At 47.8% G+C, this 18,600-nt stretch overlaps 1 protein-coding gene across 1 annotated transcript in view; it reads right to left on the bottom strand.

The window, feature by feature from the left end:
* Positions 1–18,600, bottom strand: part of LOC147897196 (ATP-dependent DNA helicase Q-like 4A) — a 40,960-nt gene that overhangs the window by 8,104 nt on the left and 14,256 nt on the right. Inside the window, exons 10-17 of the mRNA XM_087381429.1 lie at positions 1,724–1,810; positions 1,466–1,593; positions 1,237–1,357; positions 891–1,042; positions 658–793; positions 410–533; positions 244–314; positions 82–150 (exon numbers count right to left, since the gene is read on the bottom strand). Of these exons, the coding sequence (XP_087237555.1) occupies positions 82–150; positions 244–314; positions 410–533; positions 658–793; positions 891–1,042; positions 1,237–1,357; positions 1,466–1,593; positions 1,724–1,810 (888 nt within the window). The remainder of the gene's footprint in view (positions 1–81; positions 151–243; positions 315–409; positions 534–657; positions 794–890; positions 1,043–1,236; positions 1,358–1,465; positions 1,594–1,723; positions 1,811–18,600) is intronic.

Raw genomic sequence — 18,600 nt, 5'->3', positions numbered from 1 at the left:
TTCTTTTTGAATGTCATAATATTTCTAGCGAAACCAGTCTCTACTGCTGTCAATGGAGAGCAATCGAATCTGATCTCTTACAAAATCTCCATAGCTGTAGTACAAAAGACATGACGAGGGAAGATTATCTCTGCCAGCACGCCCTGACTCCTGTTGATAGATTTAAGAGAGAACAAGGAGTCAACACCAAGCAATTTCTAGCGTGCACCTGTGGGACTTTTTCCATGACAGGAGAACGCTCACCTGATGGTAAGATTCAATGGATTTAGGGACTGAATGATGAATAACAAATCGAACATCAGGTTTGTTTATACCTGTGCAAGAAGGATACCACAGTAGAATGTGTCACCAGATGAAGAGAACATGTATTATCTTGAGACCTGTACACAACGTAGGAAAATAAACATACCCATTCCAAATGCTACTGTAGCACAGATGATGTTTATTTCATCCTTGCTCCATTGACGCTGAATATAAGCTCGTTCATTTGGGTCCATATTACCATGATAGAATCCAGCTTTATGCCCATATTCCTGAGTCACAAAGATAAATCTGAAACTATGAATATTTCCTCTACCACCGTAAGGAATATGTTGTAGATAGGTGAAATTTGCAGAAGTAAAGAAAAGCTGTAGGCCAGAAAATTATTCTCATTACCTTCAGCCTGTCTGAAACTTTCTCACAATCCATACGAGAAAGACAATAAACAATTCCAGATTCATTGGGATAATTTTCTTTGATAAACTTGTCAATCTCATCCAAGCAGTTTTTCGTTTTGGGGATGACAGCATACCTGCAAAGGAAAAAAATAAGTACCAATAGCCAAGCATGGCTTAAACAATTGGTATCCTTTTTAACAAGAGGGTGTCCTTAAAAGTACAGAAAATCACCTTAAATTCGGTCTGTTAAAGGTCTGTCGAAATATAGTACAGTTTACCAACCCAAGGGCACGCACTACATCTTCTTTGACACTTAAAGTTGCAGTGGCTGTAAGCGCCATTAAAGGTACAAGAGGAAATTTCTGTTTCAACACACCAAGGCCCTGTCCAGTAGATAACCCCATGACAGGTAATAAGGTGATGGTCACATTACAAATGGGAAATACAAAGTTGGTTCAGAAACAAGGCAGCTAATGCAAGCTGCTTCTAATCTGTAATTATTTGTTTATTTGACTTCTGTCAACTTGTACAAGATACTCAATAACTTTGGTGCCCTTAAGATGGTTGAATTAGCTACCTGGTAGTCAGGTCGAAAGTCATGGCCCCATTGGCTTACACAGTGTGCTTCATCTATTACAATTCTCGCAAGTGAGCCTCTTCGATGTAAACTCTCTAGATGCCGTGATAGATTGTCACTCCTACATTCATGTCAGAAGTCATCAAATTGATAGATACTGCATTCCATTGATCAATCATTTTTCCTGCAACCGTCACAACTTGCATTATTCAATGCACCATGTGCATACCTTGCAATTTTTTCTGGAGTTACATACAGCAGCTTATATTTACAAAATTCGGAACTAAGCTCACTCAAAATCTGCTGCTGTTCTTCCCACTCCATAGTTCCGCTCAAATATGCTGCAGGAATGTTGGCCTGGTCAGTTCAGAGAGTTTCAAAAGTTAATTAACCGCGAAGTCACCCAATTCATAAAGTTCCAATTCATTTGAGGGGAATTAGCATACTAGGATTGCTCATAACTGGAAAGGTGAGACAGCAGCATTACTTGTGACAGATGCATGATTTGATCTTGGATAAGGGAGACAAGCGGAGATACAACAAGAGTAACACCTGGTCCGCAAACGGCTGGAAGCTGCCATTGTATAGAAGTCATAATTATGCTGTATATTAGTTTTCAAAAAGGAGGAAAAAGGAAGAGAAGGGATAAAAAGGGGGAAAGTGAGAAGAAAAGGGAGGGGAGGTTGTGGCTGGGAGCATGTTTCAGATATTTCTTGAGTGATAACTTTGTTGCGAAGTTTGCACTATGTGTTCACCTTAACATTGGTTATCGACCCCATTACAAATTCTCTCTCAACAGACCATCTGGTATCTTGGTCTTTTTCCAGTCCCATAGATCTAGACGAGTCTATGGTGTCCTTAATACATGCATTTTGTTTCATTTCATCTCTCTCTCTCTCTCTCTCTCTCTCTCTCTCTCTCTCTCTCTCTCGCGGTGTCCTTAATACATGTATTTTGTTTCGTTTCATCTCTCTCTCTCTCTCTCTCTCTCTCTCTCTCTCTCTCTCTCTCTCTCTCTCTCTCGCCATACGACCGTACGGCCCTCCCTAGCGCACTCCTCTGCCTCCCGTAACTCCTCTCAGCCTTGCCGCCCTCTCCTCAGCCTCGCTCCCTCTCCTCTCAGCCCCGCTCCCTTACCTCTCAGCCCCGCTGCCCCCCCCTTTGCCGGACGGCTCTATGGGCCCCCTCTCTACCTACTCCCTCGCTCAGCCCCCACGCTCACCACCTCGCACCCCTCCTCTCACCCCTCCACTCAGCCCCCGCAGCCCCTCGCTCAACCTCCCCGCTCAGCCCCTCGCTCACCCCTCCCACTACCTCCTCCTGCTACATCTACTACCCCCCGCTACCCCTCTCGCTACCTTTGCCCCCCCTCCCGCTAACTCTGCTACCCCCTCCCGCTAAGTCATCTACCCCCTCCGCTACCCCTCGCTAACCCCCTACGCTACCTCCGCTAACCCCCTACGCTACCTCTGCTACCCCCCCCCCCACCTCTACTACCCCCTCGCTACCCCCCCCCCGCTAACCCCTCCCGCTAACCCCCCCCCCGCTAACCGCTCTCCGCTCCGACCTTTTTTTTTTAAGAAAAAAAAGAGAAGCAACTTCGACCTCCTGCACTCCCTTCTTCGCCCACTGCTGTTTCCCCCATAATGAAGGGAACAGGGGGATGAGGACAAGAGACTAGGCGGGAGACCCTTCGATCCAAATTTGCATATACGTGGAGATGGGGAAGGGGAACAGTGACAAGGCAAAAACACAAAAGCAACTCAATCTCAAGGACTTCAACAAACACAGCAACCGGAGCAGTTTGAAAGTGGATAGCACCGCAGCCCAAAAGAAAGGGGCCCACCCAAAGCCCATGCCGCTCACCACATCCTCGACCTCTATGGTTACCACCACTATTTCACCACCATCATCCGTCTCATCATCTATGCCACCTCTCTCCTCCCCCTCTCTTGCATCATCATCACAGGTCTCCTCTCCAGTAGCCTCACCACTGGCCCCACTAGCCACAGCTCCACAGTACTTTCCCCTCATATCACGTCCACCTCTCAGTCAGCCACCCTTCATCACCTCGTCCGGCCTCGCTACTCCTACATATCACTCCCCCACCCAGATCATGATGCGCCCACCCTCAGTACAACCTCAGCAACCCACCTTCATTCCAACCCCTCCGGAGATCCAGTTCCCACCTGGACCAAGACATCTTAGGCCCCCGCCAGATGCTTGGGACTCCCTATTGGTTGAGATACGCAGCATCCAAGCCCGTCAGGTAGAGCTGACACATTACACCCAAGAACAGGCCCACATTATACAGGAGCAGCGCACCCTTATCCAGGGACTTAGACACGACATCACACAGCTTCGAGAGGAGCTTGGGACCCTCAGAGCAACGCCTGGAGGGACCTCAGTCACAGAGATGGAGGCACAGATAGCCACGATACAGTCCGCTATAGCAAAGATGACTAGATGGGTGGACTTGGCGAAACGAGAGCCCGCAAAGGCAACCGTTTTAGCCGCCATACAGGAGCAGCAGCAGAGGACTTAGAAGGCCCTCAACATCCGGGTATGAGGGATCACGCGAGATAGCACCAGCACCACTACGACACCCATGGAGGAGGCGATCACCTTTGTGACCACCACCATGGGAGTCCCCGACCATGACATAGAGGGAGCATGGTGTGTTGGGAGAGATCCCAACCGAGAGCAGCCCCTAGTCATTCGCTTCAGAGATTCACATGCTCGACTAGCGACACTCCGACACCGAGCCTCTCTACGAGAGCATCCCACCCTGTCCATGGACGAGGATTTGACACCACTACAGATTGAGGAGCGACAAGTTCTTCTGCAGAAGCGGGATGTTGCCCGCAAGGAGGGAAAATGGGCCGTGGTCCGAGATGGTAGGTTGCTGACCGGCACCCGTCGGGCTCCCACCCATACCTCCTAGGGGGACAGGGCCTATGAGACTCAAGTTTCCGAGACCCTAGACTGCACCATTTGGAACTGTAATGGTACCTTATGGTCAGAACCAAGGAACTTCTTGGAGTCTTATACAGGACGAGACATAGTCTTTTACACAAAGACAAACCAGAGCCCAGAGCGTTTACTACCGATAGTCAGTGGCTACACATGGGAGTCAGCCGTCAGGGATGAGACAAAGGATACAGGAGGAGTCCGAGGAATAGGCGGGGTCGCAGTATTATACAGGTCTTCCCTCGTTGGAGCCATCGCCATTGAGAGGAAGGACGCACACTCCTGATTCATGTGGATCCGGATCTAACGTACAGACACCCGTGACCTTTTCATAGCAATATGCTACTTCCCGCCGGACACATCCCACTTCGCCAGAGTGGCACGAGAGGAGGGTGAGACATCGCCATATGCACCCTTACATTAGGATATCCCAAACCTTTCAGCCTATGGGGAAGTTCTCCTCGTTGGGGACTTCAACGCCAAGACGACCACGCGCCAGGCACCACTCTTGGACATCCGAGACGACTCTATCATCCTATCAGACATGGATCTAGATGGAGCAGGTATGACCTAGACCTCATCGAACCGACACAAGCCTGTTACACCATATGGACACACGCTCCTTGATCTAGGCGGGATGCATGATCTCATCATCTATAACGGGCTCGACCTATGACCCTCCTCAGGTGGTTTTACTTGCTTCCCACACGGGGGGGCACTAGTGTAGTAGATTACATCATGGGATCCCCTACCTTCACTTCATGTATCACTGACTTCACCGTAGCACCACTCCCTCCTGGAGCTGATCACACATATCTATTCTTCACTATCGCCACCCCACGCTTAGCCACACCACACACACCACATAGGAAGCACGGCACCTACCACGACATACACTTTGATCACAGCCTCTCACCGGCCTACTTTGGATGCCTAAACAGACTCCTAACCTACATAGATCACATACCACTCATAGAGGACCGTGATGTCTTGATTAGTCGCACACTCCACGAGGCTGCCTCCAAATCTTTCCCCATACCACACGGTGCACTAGACCAGCACCTCTTGGTTCTGTACCCTACAACAATTGATACGATGCGGAGTGCAAGGCTTATCGACGCAGCTCTGATTTGAAACCAAATGTCACCTCTCGAACACACCAGACACGGTACGCAAGTACCGACATCTCGTACGTCAGAAGAAGCAAGCATTTCTTCGTCAAAATGAGGAGAAGCTGATGCACATCTTGTACAACAGCAACTCTAAGGATTTTTGGTGGAGATTCCTTGAGCGTAGATACCCATCACCCCTCACCGACACGAGAGTCTGGCACACGTATGCACACCATCTTTATGATGTCCCACACCAACCCATTCCAGATCTCATACACACACCTCGCCCCACCACTTGCACGTTGTTCACCAGAGGGGGAGTCAAGGACGCGACATTGAAACTGCACAATGGCCAAGCGAAGGATCACGAGGGGCTATGCACTGAGTTTATCGCATATGGGATCGACACGTTAGCCCCGATCCTAGCAAAGCTATTCAATGACGCTGTTTGCCTTGGCTTCCTCCGCACCTGGATACTCAACACCATCATCCCCATCCACAAGGCAAGGGATCCCATGGACCCGAGTAACTACAGGACTATCATGATTGGACATGTGATGTCCAAGATTTATGCAATTGTATTGGATGCATCAGTCAGCATGTTCGCAGAGATGAGAGGGCTCAGAGCAGAGGGTCAAGCCGGTTTCAGGCGAGGCAATGGGACTATGGATCACATACTCACACTCAGGAGTGCCATTGAGCAGGCTGGATCACGGAAGGAGAGAATATGTTTTTGCTTTGTGGATTTTTGCAAAGCCTTTAACACAGTACCTCGAGCTCATCTCATCACAAGCCTACAGACACTGGGATTTGATCAGGAGATCATCTGGGCAGTCATGGCACTATGAGAGAGTCTCAGGCCAAGTTCGGACAGACGCAACTTGGACAGATGAGATCCCGACTACCATAGGGGTCAAATAGGGTTGTCTCCTATCACCGACCCTATTTGGCCTCTACATCGATGAGCTTGAGACTTTCATGGGGGCGTCCAGAGGGACCGGTTGCTCACTATCATCAGGATTCTTCTTTATGCATATGACGTGGCACTCTTGTCGTCTACACCCGACGGGCTCCAGCGACACCTAGATGCACTGCAGGCTTTTTGTTTATCCCATGATTTGGAGGTCAACCTTGGCAAGACCAAGGTCATGATCTTTAGCACCTCTCGAGCAAACATGCAACGGAAGCAGGTTACTTTTACTTTCGGTGGGTCACCAATTAAGATCATATCCTCATACACTTACTTGGGAGTCATCTTCTCCGACCCGATCTTCACGATGAGATAGATGATGTGGCACTCTTGTCGTCCACACCGGAGGGGCTCCAGCGACACCTAGATGCACTACAAGCTTTTTGTTTATCCCATGATTTGGAGGTCAATCTTGGCAAGACCAAGGTCATGATCTTTAACACCTCTCGAGCAAACATGCAACAAAAGCAGGTTACTTTTCCTTTCGGTGGGTCACCAATTAAGATCGTATCCTCATACACTTACTTGGGGGTCATCTTCTCCACCCCGATCTTCACGATGAGATCAACAATGCAAGCCAGACTAAACAGGGGATACGCCTCACTGGCTCGGCTAGAGAGACAATGCTTTCACTCCCACTTCTAGGACCCTCGGACCAAGGCTCTTCTCTTCGACTCCTTGGTCCGACCAGCCGGTATGTATGGCAGCCCTTGTTGGGGACCTAACATGTCAGAGATAGACTGGACACGGGTGGAGCGCTTGCAGATCCTCATGCTCTCACCAATGATCCGGGGGAAACTGTCTGTACCACATCACATCATTCAAGCCGAGTTTGGTGCTTCTCCACTCCAGCTAGATGCAACCTTTCAGACCATCACATATCTACATCAGGTTAGATCATATGGGGACTGCACATCAGGGAGACAGAGGTTGCCATGGTTGGCTCTCGATTCCTCCATGAGGTTGGCAACAGAGGGAGACGAGCAATGCTGGTATGCACGGACTCTCAAATGGTTTGTGAGACTAGGGTTCCACATCGATAGGATACCTCCTTTTCAGTACAGTTATGATGCCCCTCCGGTACTCCTACTCACCATCCTGATTGGGCCACACACCAACCAAGAGGATCTCCTGCAGCTACACATCTTTAGGACCTTGTTGGAGCCGAGGGAGCTCCCAGTGAAGCTGAGTTTCTACAAAGATTCATCACACCACCGGGGTACACTGAGCTTCATATGCCTCACTCACTACGGATCTCCATCGGACAGTTTCGGGTATCATCACACCGCCTCCGCATAGAGAGCAACAGAGCAGAGGGGATTCCTAGGGAGCATCGCTTATGCATATTGTGCAACTGTCACGAGGTTGAGTCGAAGGAGCACAGTGTACTACGAGATCCGAGGTCGCTACCACTGCCTCTTCAGAGACGGCTCCGGACCCCTTTCCAAATTCCTCGCCTACCCAGATTAGAGAAGCCTCACAGCCTTCATTCACGAGGGGGTCCGACATAGAGAGTACTTACTCAAGCGACGAGGCTTGGCTACATCATCAGACACCTCTCCACCAGAGCAAGATCACAGAGTTCTTCCATCGAGTGACATTAATCGTCCAATCTCTAGCCGCAAACGTGACAAAGACCCCGACCCGACGACCAGAGCACGACACACGAGACATCAAGGGAATACACAGATCACTCTAGGGGACCTCCCGTCATTGTTTAAACCCGGGATACACCCCATGGGAGTCATGGTGGCTCTAGTCTTGTGTTGAGCCTCGTCCAAGAGATCGAGACGCACGGCACACCTTGATGGGCACCAACGTCCCATCACCGGCTATGCACCATCCATGGTGACATGACATACGGAGGATTCCGCTCCGCTCCAGTCCTTTTCTTTTCTTTTCATTGTTACATCCAGATGTATTTGATTATATACGATCAAACTTAGGGTTCAGCACGGGTGATGATGCTCGTTTCAGTAGCTCCACCCTTACTGTGATTTGTATCAAGTTTTCTTTCAGTCTCATAGACCCATTGCAGCACGACACACGAGACATCAAGGGAATACACAAATCACTCTAGGGGACCTCCCGTCATTGTTTAGACCCGGGATACGCCCCATGGGAGTCATGGTGGCTCTGGTCTTGTGTTGAGCCTCGTCCAGGAGATCGAGACACACGGCACACCTTGACGGGCACCAAGATCCCATCACCGACTATGCACCATCCATGGTGACATGACATACGGAGGATTCCGCTCCGCTCCAGTCCTTTTCTTTTCTTTTCATTGTTACATCCAGATGTATTTGATTATATATGATCAAACTTAGGGTTCAGCACGGGTGATGATGCTCATTTCAGTAGCTCCACCCTTACTGTGATTTGTATCAGGTTTTCTTTCAGTCTCATAGACCCATTGGTCTTTCAAAGACTCTAATAAAATTTCTCTCTCTCTCTCTCTCCCTCTCTCTCTCTCTCTCTCTCTCTCTCTCTCTCTCTCTCTCTCTCCCCTACCTACGCCTTCTCCTTCCTTCTCCCCCTCATTCTCTCTTCCTCTCTCTTTCTCACAACCCCTTCCTCTCCCCCACAACCTCTCTCCCTCTCTCGGGAGGCTGGATGATACCTCGCCGACCTGCCTCCCTCGATACCCTCGCACCTCGCCGACCAGCAACTCGCGGTACCTCTCCGACCTGCCTTCCTTGACTCCCTCGACACCCTCGCACCTCGCCGACCAGCAGCCCACGGTACCTTGCCGACCTGCCTCCCTCGACACGTTACTCCGTTCTGCGCTTAGCCAACAAAGGCACCTCGTGGACCAGCTACCGCTTGCACCTCGCCGACCAGAAGCCCGTCATCACGTACAGTTCTTGCCGACCAGCAGCCCCCACGCCTCTATCGCACAATCGCCACCCATGAACTATTAATCACGTCGTTACGCCTTTGCCGCCTCGTTGCCAACCCTGTCCCCCGCACCTGGGTCAGGTCACCAAGAACAAGCCGGGCCAACTGGCCATTGCTCTCTCGAAAGGGGTCACGGGTAATGCTCAGTACACCAAGAACAGGCCGTCTCCCTTCCAACTCATCCAGCAAGGTCTTGTAGGAAGAGGAGCAATCTGACAAGCCTCAAGGCAGAGATGGGGACTTTTCAGACCCCTTTCAAACTGAGCAAGAAACTAGATCTTGCCACTCCATTCTCGAAGGTTTACTGCACCAAAAACAGCAAGAAAATTGACATGCTCATTAACATGTTGGTGGAACTCCAAGCAGAAAATCTCCAACTCCACAAGACTGTGATGCAATTGCAAAACAGAGTGACAGTGCTAGAAACCAAAGTGGAAACAGGCTGCAAACAGGTACATGAACTTAAACAAGCCCAAGAACAAGGGAACAAGGAAAGATTCACTCTAGAGGAACCCAAAAAGTGGGTGGAAGTTGCCTCAAAGCTCACACCCGGTGGAAATGCAAACGAGCATAAACAAGCTCAACAAGCCCAAATCCTTCCAGCCCGTAACAACACTGCTACACAAGAAGACCTACAGGAACAAAAAGAAAAAGAAAGACGATCCCGTAACCTTGTCATATGAGGAATTCCAGAGGTGGAAAAGGAGAGTCCACTCAACCTAGCAAAAGAGGTGACAGAGTTCTTTGCAGAGCACTTCGCGATGCCAAATGTGGCAGTGTATGGAGCACATCGTGTTGGTAGAATAGAAGAAGGTACGACTGGTAAAAGAGCCATTGTATGCACAGTGATGGACACAACAAAACGTGACATCATTTTGGACAGCAGTAGAGTATACCTCAAGGGCTCCCCTTTCTATGTCAGTGAGGACCGCACCCCAAAACAGCAAGAAATAAGAAGGAAGCAATACAATGAGACATGTCTATGTGCACTGAATTTCTAAAATGGACAGGAGACAAAGCAAGAGAGTGGCTATCACAGGTGTTAACACACGCTTTACAACATGGTTTCCCGCTTGATTGGCAGGAAAATTGGGTTCAGCCCCTTTTCAAGGGAGGCGACAGAAATTCAGTTACCAATTATCGAACTATAATGGTCAGCTCCACCCCAGCCAAACTTTTTAGTACAATACTTGAAGCAAAAATCAGCAGCTGGGCGGAAGAAGCCAAGAAAAGGGCTATTGGGCAAGCAGGCTTCCGCAAAGAACACAGAACTGCAGACCACCTCGTTACACTGAGGGTCCTCATGGATGAAAGCAGATTACACAAAAACACTCTACTCTGTTGCTTTGTTGATTTCAAAAAAGCATTTGATACAGTACCACGAGGAGGTTTATGGGATAAAATGCACATCTTGGATGTCCCTCTGACACTCAGAGTGGGCATCTCTTGGATATATGAAAAAGTTCTATGCCGATTGAAGCAATCTCAGGGACTATCAACTACATTTCAAAGCAACATGGGAGTCAAGCAAGGCTTCCCACTCTCACCCACTTTATTTGGGATATGCATTGACAGGCTAGAAGAACTTCTAAAAGAAGCTATGTCAACAGAAGACATACAAGGCCCCAAAATAGGAGTGTGGGTAATTGTTACTGCTATATGCAGATGATATAGTTCTTTTTGCATATGATCGCGACCACATGCACAAACTATTACACATATTGAAGACCTTTTGTCTAGAGAGCGGGCTGCAGGTAAATGTCAACAAAACCAAAATGATGGTAGTGTGCACCATTCAGCCTTTACATCCCCCAGACATTATATTCGATGGACAGCCCCTCGAATATGTCAATACTTTTAAATACCTAGGAATTGTATTCCAGCACATCATAGATGGTGGCAATGTGTCCAAAGAAGACTAGACACAGGCTGGGGCAAATACTATCACTTTGAAAATGACTGCAGGCACACCGACACTCGCAATTGGAAGATTCGGAACATTTTGTTTGATGCATATGTGGTTCAAACAGTACTCTATGGAGTGGAAGTATGGGGAGGCAGCAGGGTAGAGGAGAGGGGTGTAGAGGCCGAGGGAAGGGTAGAGGTGGGGGAAGGGTAGGGGGAGGGTAGAGGCGGGGGGAAGGGTAGAGACGGGGGTGAGGGGAGCACGGTAGAGGGAGCGGGGGAGAGGGAGAGAAGGGGGGGGAAGCAGGCTGAGAGGAGAGGAGGCGGGCTGAGAGGGAGAGGAGGGGGCGGGCTGAGAGGGAAAGGCTGAGGGAGGGGGAGGGGGAGGGGGAGGGGCTGAGGGCGAGGGAGGGGGCTGAAGCAGAGGGGGCAGCAAGGGAGCAGGGAGGAGCAGCAGCTCAGGCCAGCTGATACAAGTCCAAACCCTGATTTTTGGCAACAGAATGCTCTAAAATGACCTCGAGGGGCCACACGTGTGAAAAAACGCCTTGTAAACTGAGCCGACCAGCAAATAAAAGCCTATGGAGGTGCAAAGGCAGTCGAATATGCAGCAGCAGCAAGGCGGCAGGCAGCAGGGACTAAAAGCAAATGCAAATGCCAAGAAGGAGGCCAAATGAGGCAGAAACCCTTGGAGGTAGCAAAGGAGAGGTTGGAGCATAGGAAACCCTAGGCGGTGAACTGTAAAGAGGCTATGCGGAGGCTGGAGCAAAACTGAGGCGGCAGCAAGGAGAAGCTTGAGAGCTTGAGCAGAATTAGGGTTAGGGCAAGGGTGACGAATTAGGGTTAGGGCAAGGGTGACATGGCAGCAGCTATGAAAGGTGGCTCTGATACCATGTTGGAAACATGGTGAAGGGGGAGAGAGAGAGAAGGTTAGGGTGTGAGGAAATGATGCTCAAATGAAGACATGACAAAGGCTTTCATTCAATCATCGAGTGTAACAAGACAAGTGAAGTACAAGCCTTATGTAGGCTACTCACACACAATCTAGCACCTAGTGCATATGGGATAAGTCCCATGATGACACGTGGCACTCACACAAGACTCACACACATAAACTAGTACTAGATCACCTAGTACTACACACTAACACATACCACCAACACACTCTTTGACTATGATATCTCCAACAGTACTTGCATCTCCAGTTGGTACTTGCAGCCCGTGCATTCAGTTGCCTTGTACGGGTCTTCAAAGTATTTGGAATATAGGTACATTTGGAAGAGATTAAGTTTGTGCGATTGGGACAGTTTTGGAGCTGAGTATTCAGCTCAATCTATTGCTTAGGTGTTGCGCATATCAAAAGCCAAGTGTTGGCTGTCATTGGGTGCAATACATTGCTGTTGCATTGTGAGCCAATGTTTGGCTGAGATTCAGGACAAATTTTGGGGCAGATTATATTGCATTTGAGCCATTGTTTGGCGTTGCATTTTGAGCCAGAGCTTGCCTATGTTTGAGGAGTCCTGTGGGCAGTGGCACTTGTGCTTGATTGCATTGTTATTCCAAAAGGGAATTGTGCTTTGTGAAAGCATTTTCTGGGGCAGATTTTGTCATTTTCTTTGTGCAGATGAATTTGCATTTTTTCTTGAGCTCGCAACATGCAGTGGTCCAAGTGGGAGAGGGGACCCACATCATCTTTGGGGTCATGGAAAGCTTTGCGCAGGCTTCCAGAGGAGACCAAATCTCAGTTGACAAGACATCTCAAAGGGAGTGCAGGGAGGATCTTGTAGATTGAGGCAGCCCTTCCAATGGAGATGATATGTCACTCACTTGCTCCACTTAGGCAGGTACTTTTACGAGAGGCGGTGTTCCTCTTCAAGTTTTGGCATTTCGAGATGTACATGAGGATGATTTAGTCTTTAGTGTGCATGATGGTGGTAGATTGCTCAAGTCCACTGTTACGCTCAAGTCGAGGTAACATGACCTCGGAAGGGTCAATCGGCATTTTCCTTTAAAGGATCAATGTTTGTATTATATTTGTTTGGGCTTCATGTAAATGATCAAAAAAAGGAATGAAGGTCAAGGTCCTTGGTGCGGGTGACATGGCACTAGACTAGGTGGATCTAAGGCTAAGGGACCTAAATGCATGAAATGTGCCTAGGGGCAAATGTTTCAAAGTTATCCCAAGAGAGGGGTAAATGATGCATTAAGGAGGGACATGTGGTATACTAGATCCATCTAGGGAGTTTTGGGCTCGTTGGAATTAAGGAAGCAAAAAGCTTTCATAAAAACGTATCCTTCTGGATTTCACAAAAAAGCTTGCTACCAACGAGGTTGGCTGGGAGGATAAAGTAGTGCCTGTGCCCGTGATTCAATGTAAAGCTAGATGTTTCATTTGGTATCAGAGCGTGGTACGTTCTGTGGAGAGTAGATCGTTCAGATCATCGTTACGTTGGATAATCAGAGCGCAAAGTATATTGCGAGCGGTCTGGGACTGGCTGGACATTTGACGCATCGAGGGACCAATTGTGCAATACTGTGGGAAACGTTGTCGCAGGAGTTGAAACTCTGGCTCTTGAGATTTGCGTTACGTATTAGGAGCAGCGCACGACCAAAGGGACTGTGTGATCACAGAATTGGTTACCGCAGGTGATGGCGCAACTGTGGGTTCACGTAAGCTCGTGACAAATTAGGAGACGGACGACGATACAGCTAAAGTTGTCAATGCGAACGCTTCTTTTGCTTTTGGTTGCTTTTCTCATTTCTCAGAGAGCTACTGTGTGATAGTGGATCGCGTACAGCCGCAGGTTCATACTTTGATATCACGCAAAGGATTTCGGGTGGTTACCTTCAGGACTCCATGATATCGCGGGGAGGGACTAGCTGTCAAGACGGTACTACAGGAGCCTAGGAGTATAGGCTAGTTTTGTAATTAATTTTATTGTGACTCCGTTCGTCAACCTACAACTATTTTAGGGACAGGGAAACTGATCTAGACATCTGCGTTAAGAGGAGATCCTTTAACGTTTTCGATGCTGGTAACTCAAAGATGAGCGTCTCGTTGGATGTTTCATTTGGTTAACACCAAAGGCTGGAGCATAACAGAGGTTGTGGGTCAGTTACTCTGCAAGGATCTGACGTTATGACTGTACAGCATGTTCGTGATCACAAGGCAAGTCATAAATGCGTGTTGGAGTGGCTTACAAGGACTAGTTGATCTCTTCGTGTAGCAAAGATATAACCAGGGAGCTTTCTATGCCTTCTAAGTTTTGTTGGAACATATACTTGTTTAATTGCCTCCGTGTTTGAATTATTTCGGATTGCACGAGTTTCCCTAGTACAAGGAAAAGTGGTTTTGGTTACAGTGTGATAGATGCTTGGTTTGTTGTAAAGTTGGAAGTTGGACTTTCAATTTGTAATTACAGTTTCAAGCGATGTTTTTTTTTTTTTTTTTACACACATACATACACACCCATTGACCTAAATGGAAGTAGAAGAAGAAGCTTCCAGAATGAATCCCGTAGAGTCGAGAGTCCGACCGACCCCGTAGGTGTCGCGCCCAGCAGGTCATACACTATCTGGCAGAATTGCAATATTGAGGATGCCTTGCAACAGATTTTAGCGCAGCAGTTGCAAACAAACGTGGGGCAGTCTGAGCTCAAGAAAATGGTACATAGTATGTCTGCCAGACCATCTGTGAGGAGAAAGGTAAATCTCCGATGGAACCAGAGTCCAGTGTTCGTACGGTCGAGCCTAGGAGGGCTAAGGTACCTAATATTGCCAATTACAGGCCAGAAAAGTATTTTGGTCGGATGTCTGACTGTAGTTCCGATATCATTGAGACCTGGCTACACAAATGGGACGAAGCCTTCGCCATTTGTGAAATCAGGAATGATATGAAGAAAATCCACGAGGCCACCCATATGTTTAATGAGGCAGCGGATAGGTGGTAGATAAAGTAGCAAAAAGATAGTGTAGCATCCACTACATGGGAGTAGTTTAAAAAGGAATTTAGAAAACACTTCCTACCTCCTGACGAAGCATCCCGAGCTTGGAATCAGTACCAAAACCTTCGTCAAAGAAATTTAGAAAACAAAAAAGGTCATTACCTTTTTTGTTATGTGTGTCTGTTGCTAAGTTAGTAACTAGTGCACCTGATAATATCCTGTCAAATCCCGCAGCAACGGAATATACAGCCTTTAATGATACGGAGTTAATTAAGATGAAAGGGCAAGTAGCTAATCATGATGTCATTGTGTTGTTTGACTCAGCGTCAACGCACAATGTAATTACCTCCAAGCTCGTAAAGAGACTGAAACTAAAGACTAGCCCATCTGACTATGCATATACAGTCAGAATGGCAGACGGAAGTTCAACTGAAGTATGGGATCAAAGGGTTACCCAATTGGAGCTTTGAATTCACGACTATGCTGAGAAGCTTGATTTTGAAATGACTAAGTTTGCTCATGCAGACATAGCCCTGTGTAAGGCTTAGCATTTTAGGAAGAATCCAACCATAGATTGGAAAAAGCACATTTATCAATTCAAGATAAATGATGTGATGTATGTCTTACGAGGTGAAAAGGATATACCTCAAGGACCATTGGTTTTCGTGATGGAAATTCGAAAAGCTCAAGAAGAGTTTTTGTTTCTTTGTACAGCGTCGGTAGAGCCGATTGATGATTCTTCGGCTAGCACTGATGTTACTCAAAATGGAGTGATGGCCAAGCTGCGCTGCTCATTGGAGAGCCACCAGGCACCTGAATATGTATTTTGAGCACTAGTTTTGCAACCGGCCTTAGATCACTAAGGGTAGTGTATCTATCTCTACTATCTCACAAAGATGAAAATACAACCAACTTAATTGATTGCCTTTGTTCACAAACCAAACTCAAAGCATAGAACTTCACTGCACAGCATCATGGAACCATTCAAGACAAGGGAGGCTAGAATGCCCCTACTCAGAAACATAGAGTGACACCTATTGGCCCCAACACTTGGCGCCCATTGCAGTATTAATTTAAACTGGTTAGCTCAAAGATACAAAGGGACTCCCTTCATGAGCTCACCCGCAGGTGCAACCCAGTACGACGCCAACCCGTGGCTGTAACTCCCAGTGCTATTACCTTGGTTCCTTTCAGCAGACATGCATAATCACAAGTAGACCAGTCTGACAACATGCCAAGCAATGCATTACCCATTTCCAAGCCATTACCGAGCCCAAGGCCAACCACTGCACCCCCAAGAAGAGAGTATCACAACCAGTGCCCCAATCCTCTCCCGGGCCAACGGCAAGTCATCCAACCTAGTAGGAACTCAATAGGAATGGCTGTAGCAAAGAGTGTAGAAGGAAGATGAGAATTCAGCCAACGAAAAGAGCATGTTTCAGGCCGAAACAGCTCCAGAAGTAGGATGAGAAGCGAACAGCAGACTCTAGTAGGAGGAGCTGCCTAGGAGTGTCTTCCAACACCATAAAAGATCAGAGAAGAGTGCATCCAGCAAGCTGTAGCAGATCAGCCAAGAATGTGTCCACCAGAACAGAGTTAACAGCCCACAAACAGCTCTGTTTTCAGTGCGCCTTACACCAAGCAAGAGCAAGAAGAGAGGCACCCATGAATATGACTTCAGATGCAGAAAAGAAAAACTTCTGTCGCGAAGAAAGTCGAAAACAGCTTCAAAAGTGGCCCAGAATGAACGCGTCCAGGCCCAGAAGCATGCCAACAACAGAGGGCACCAAGGGAAGGACAACTGTCGCAAAGAAAGCATGAAATTCCAGTTCAGCAAGCAAAGGGAGAGCTGCAGAAATCCGCCATGAAGAGAATGAGGCTGCTCTCGTAGGGGAGAAGTCTCAAATCAGCAAGGAAGGGAAAGGAAGGGCTTCAGGGCCTTCCAGAGACTTCCAGAGGTGACACAGGGCAAGCAGATAGGCCACCAGTAGACACCTAAGCAAAATGAGGCGTGGGATTTTTAATGCCCCTAAGGGGGTCAGATGGCAAACCATGACCCTAGTGCAAAGGAGCCAACGACCCTATTTTGAAGGATCTCTAGGGGGTCAGTTTTTAAAGGATGACCCCACTGAACCAAACGAATGACCTTAGAAAATGAAACCACTCTAATAGCACCAGGAGTTGCACTTGTTGCACATTAAATCACAGGTACCTTTTGGGCATTAACTAAGGCCCCTATCCTAGTACCCTAGGCCAATTCAGTGACAATTAGTTTAGACACTTCACCATCACCACCACATCCCCATGACAAGTTTTCAGAGTTTTTTTATATTATAGCACTCAGCAAGGACCTTAGGGAGCCCTTTGGTTCAGCCCATAGTAGCTTGTAGGAGTTACCTTTTTTTTGTAGGCTTGTGAGGCCTCCCGAAGACCTTAATCTCTCTCTCTCTCTCTCTCTCTCTCTCTCTCTCTCTCTCTAAAGTGAAAGATGCACACAAAGCTGGCGGTATACCAAGATGGACTAGCATTAATTAGAGACTTCAAAGCTAATCCTAAAGACTCAATCTTAAACTGATGTAATGAAGGCCACTTTGCTATAGGATTAGAATATAGATATGTGCTAAATAATCTCGAGCTGAGATGCCATGTGCACTCTTGAACTCTCTGAGATTCAAAGATGTAGTTCCTCTTTTGGTGTGTACTTTGTCGCATAGACCCGTGAGGTCTTTTGAAGGTGTTAATCTCTCTCTCTCTCTCTCTCTCTCTCTCTCTCTCTCAGTTTTTTTCTCAAAATCCGAGGGCACCATCAGCTTCAAAAGGGGGGTAAAACCCCAACTCGATTGGCCGTTAGGATCCCTTCACGCCCCTAGCCTTCCGGCTTGCTCATCTAATCTGTAACTCCTGTTATCTGCCGCGCGCGGCAATCGCGACACAGTTTCCAGACAGTTCCTCAGTTTTTTCCTCAAAATTTGATCGAGACATACCAACTGAGGTAACCCTGTCAAGCTGTTCACTCTTTAAGTTTCCAATGATCTGAAAATAAATCTGGCTGAAACAGAATTCAACAAACGGGTGAATAGGAGTGGAATTTTCTCACATTCCACCCCAATAATGAGCAAGACAACGAGCAAGACTGGGGGAAAAAAAGCAACAGAAAATATGCAGGACAAGACACATACTGAGATGCAAAAATCACCAGCAACAATGTCTATAGGTCAGCACGTGAGTGCAGGCCCAAGTACAAGTTCAATGCCAATGTATATGGGACAGCCCCTGAATGCAGGCCTGAGTGTAGGCCCGATGCCAATGCACATGATGATGCCAATGGAGACGGCCCCGGTAATGCTAGATGAGAATGCAGCCACATTTGTCCCATCACAAGGAAGTTTGTGGACATTTCTCACATCTATACAAGCAACACTTGCCCAGCAACAAAGTGAGCTGAGCAGTTTAGCACTCAAGTGCCAAGAACTCGAATACAAAAATGCAAATCTCGATCAGACTGTCAGAATACAGGCAGAAAAAATACAGCAGCTACAACACATGGTGGATGAGAAGTCAGAAA

The sequence above is a fragment of the Dipteris shenzhenensis genome, chromosome 11, assembly GCF_047967505.1.
Source record: "Dipteris shenzhenensis isolate YYH24624 ecotype China chromosome 11, Dip_SZ_1.0, whole genome shotgun sequence".
NCBI lineage: Eukaryota > Viridiplantae > Streptophyta > Polypodiopsida > Gleicheniales > Dipteridaceae > Dipteris > Dipteris shenzhenensis.
The sequence above is the reverse complement of the archived record's forward strand: the minus strand, read 5'-3'. Positions and strand labels throughout refer to the sequence as shown.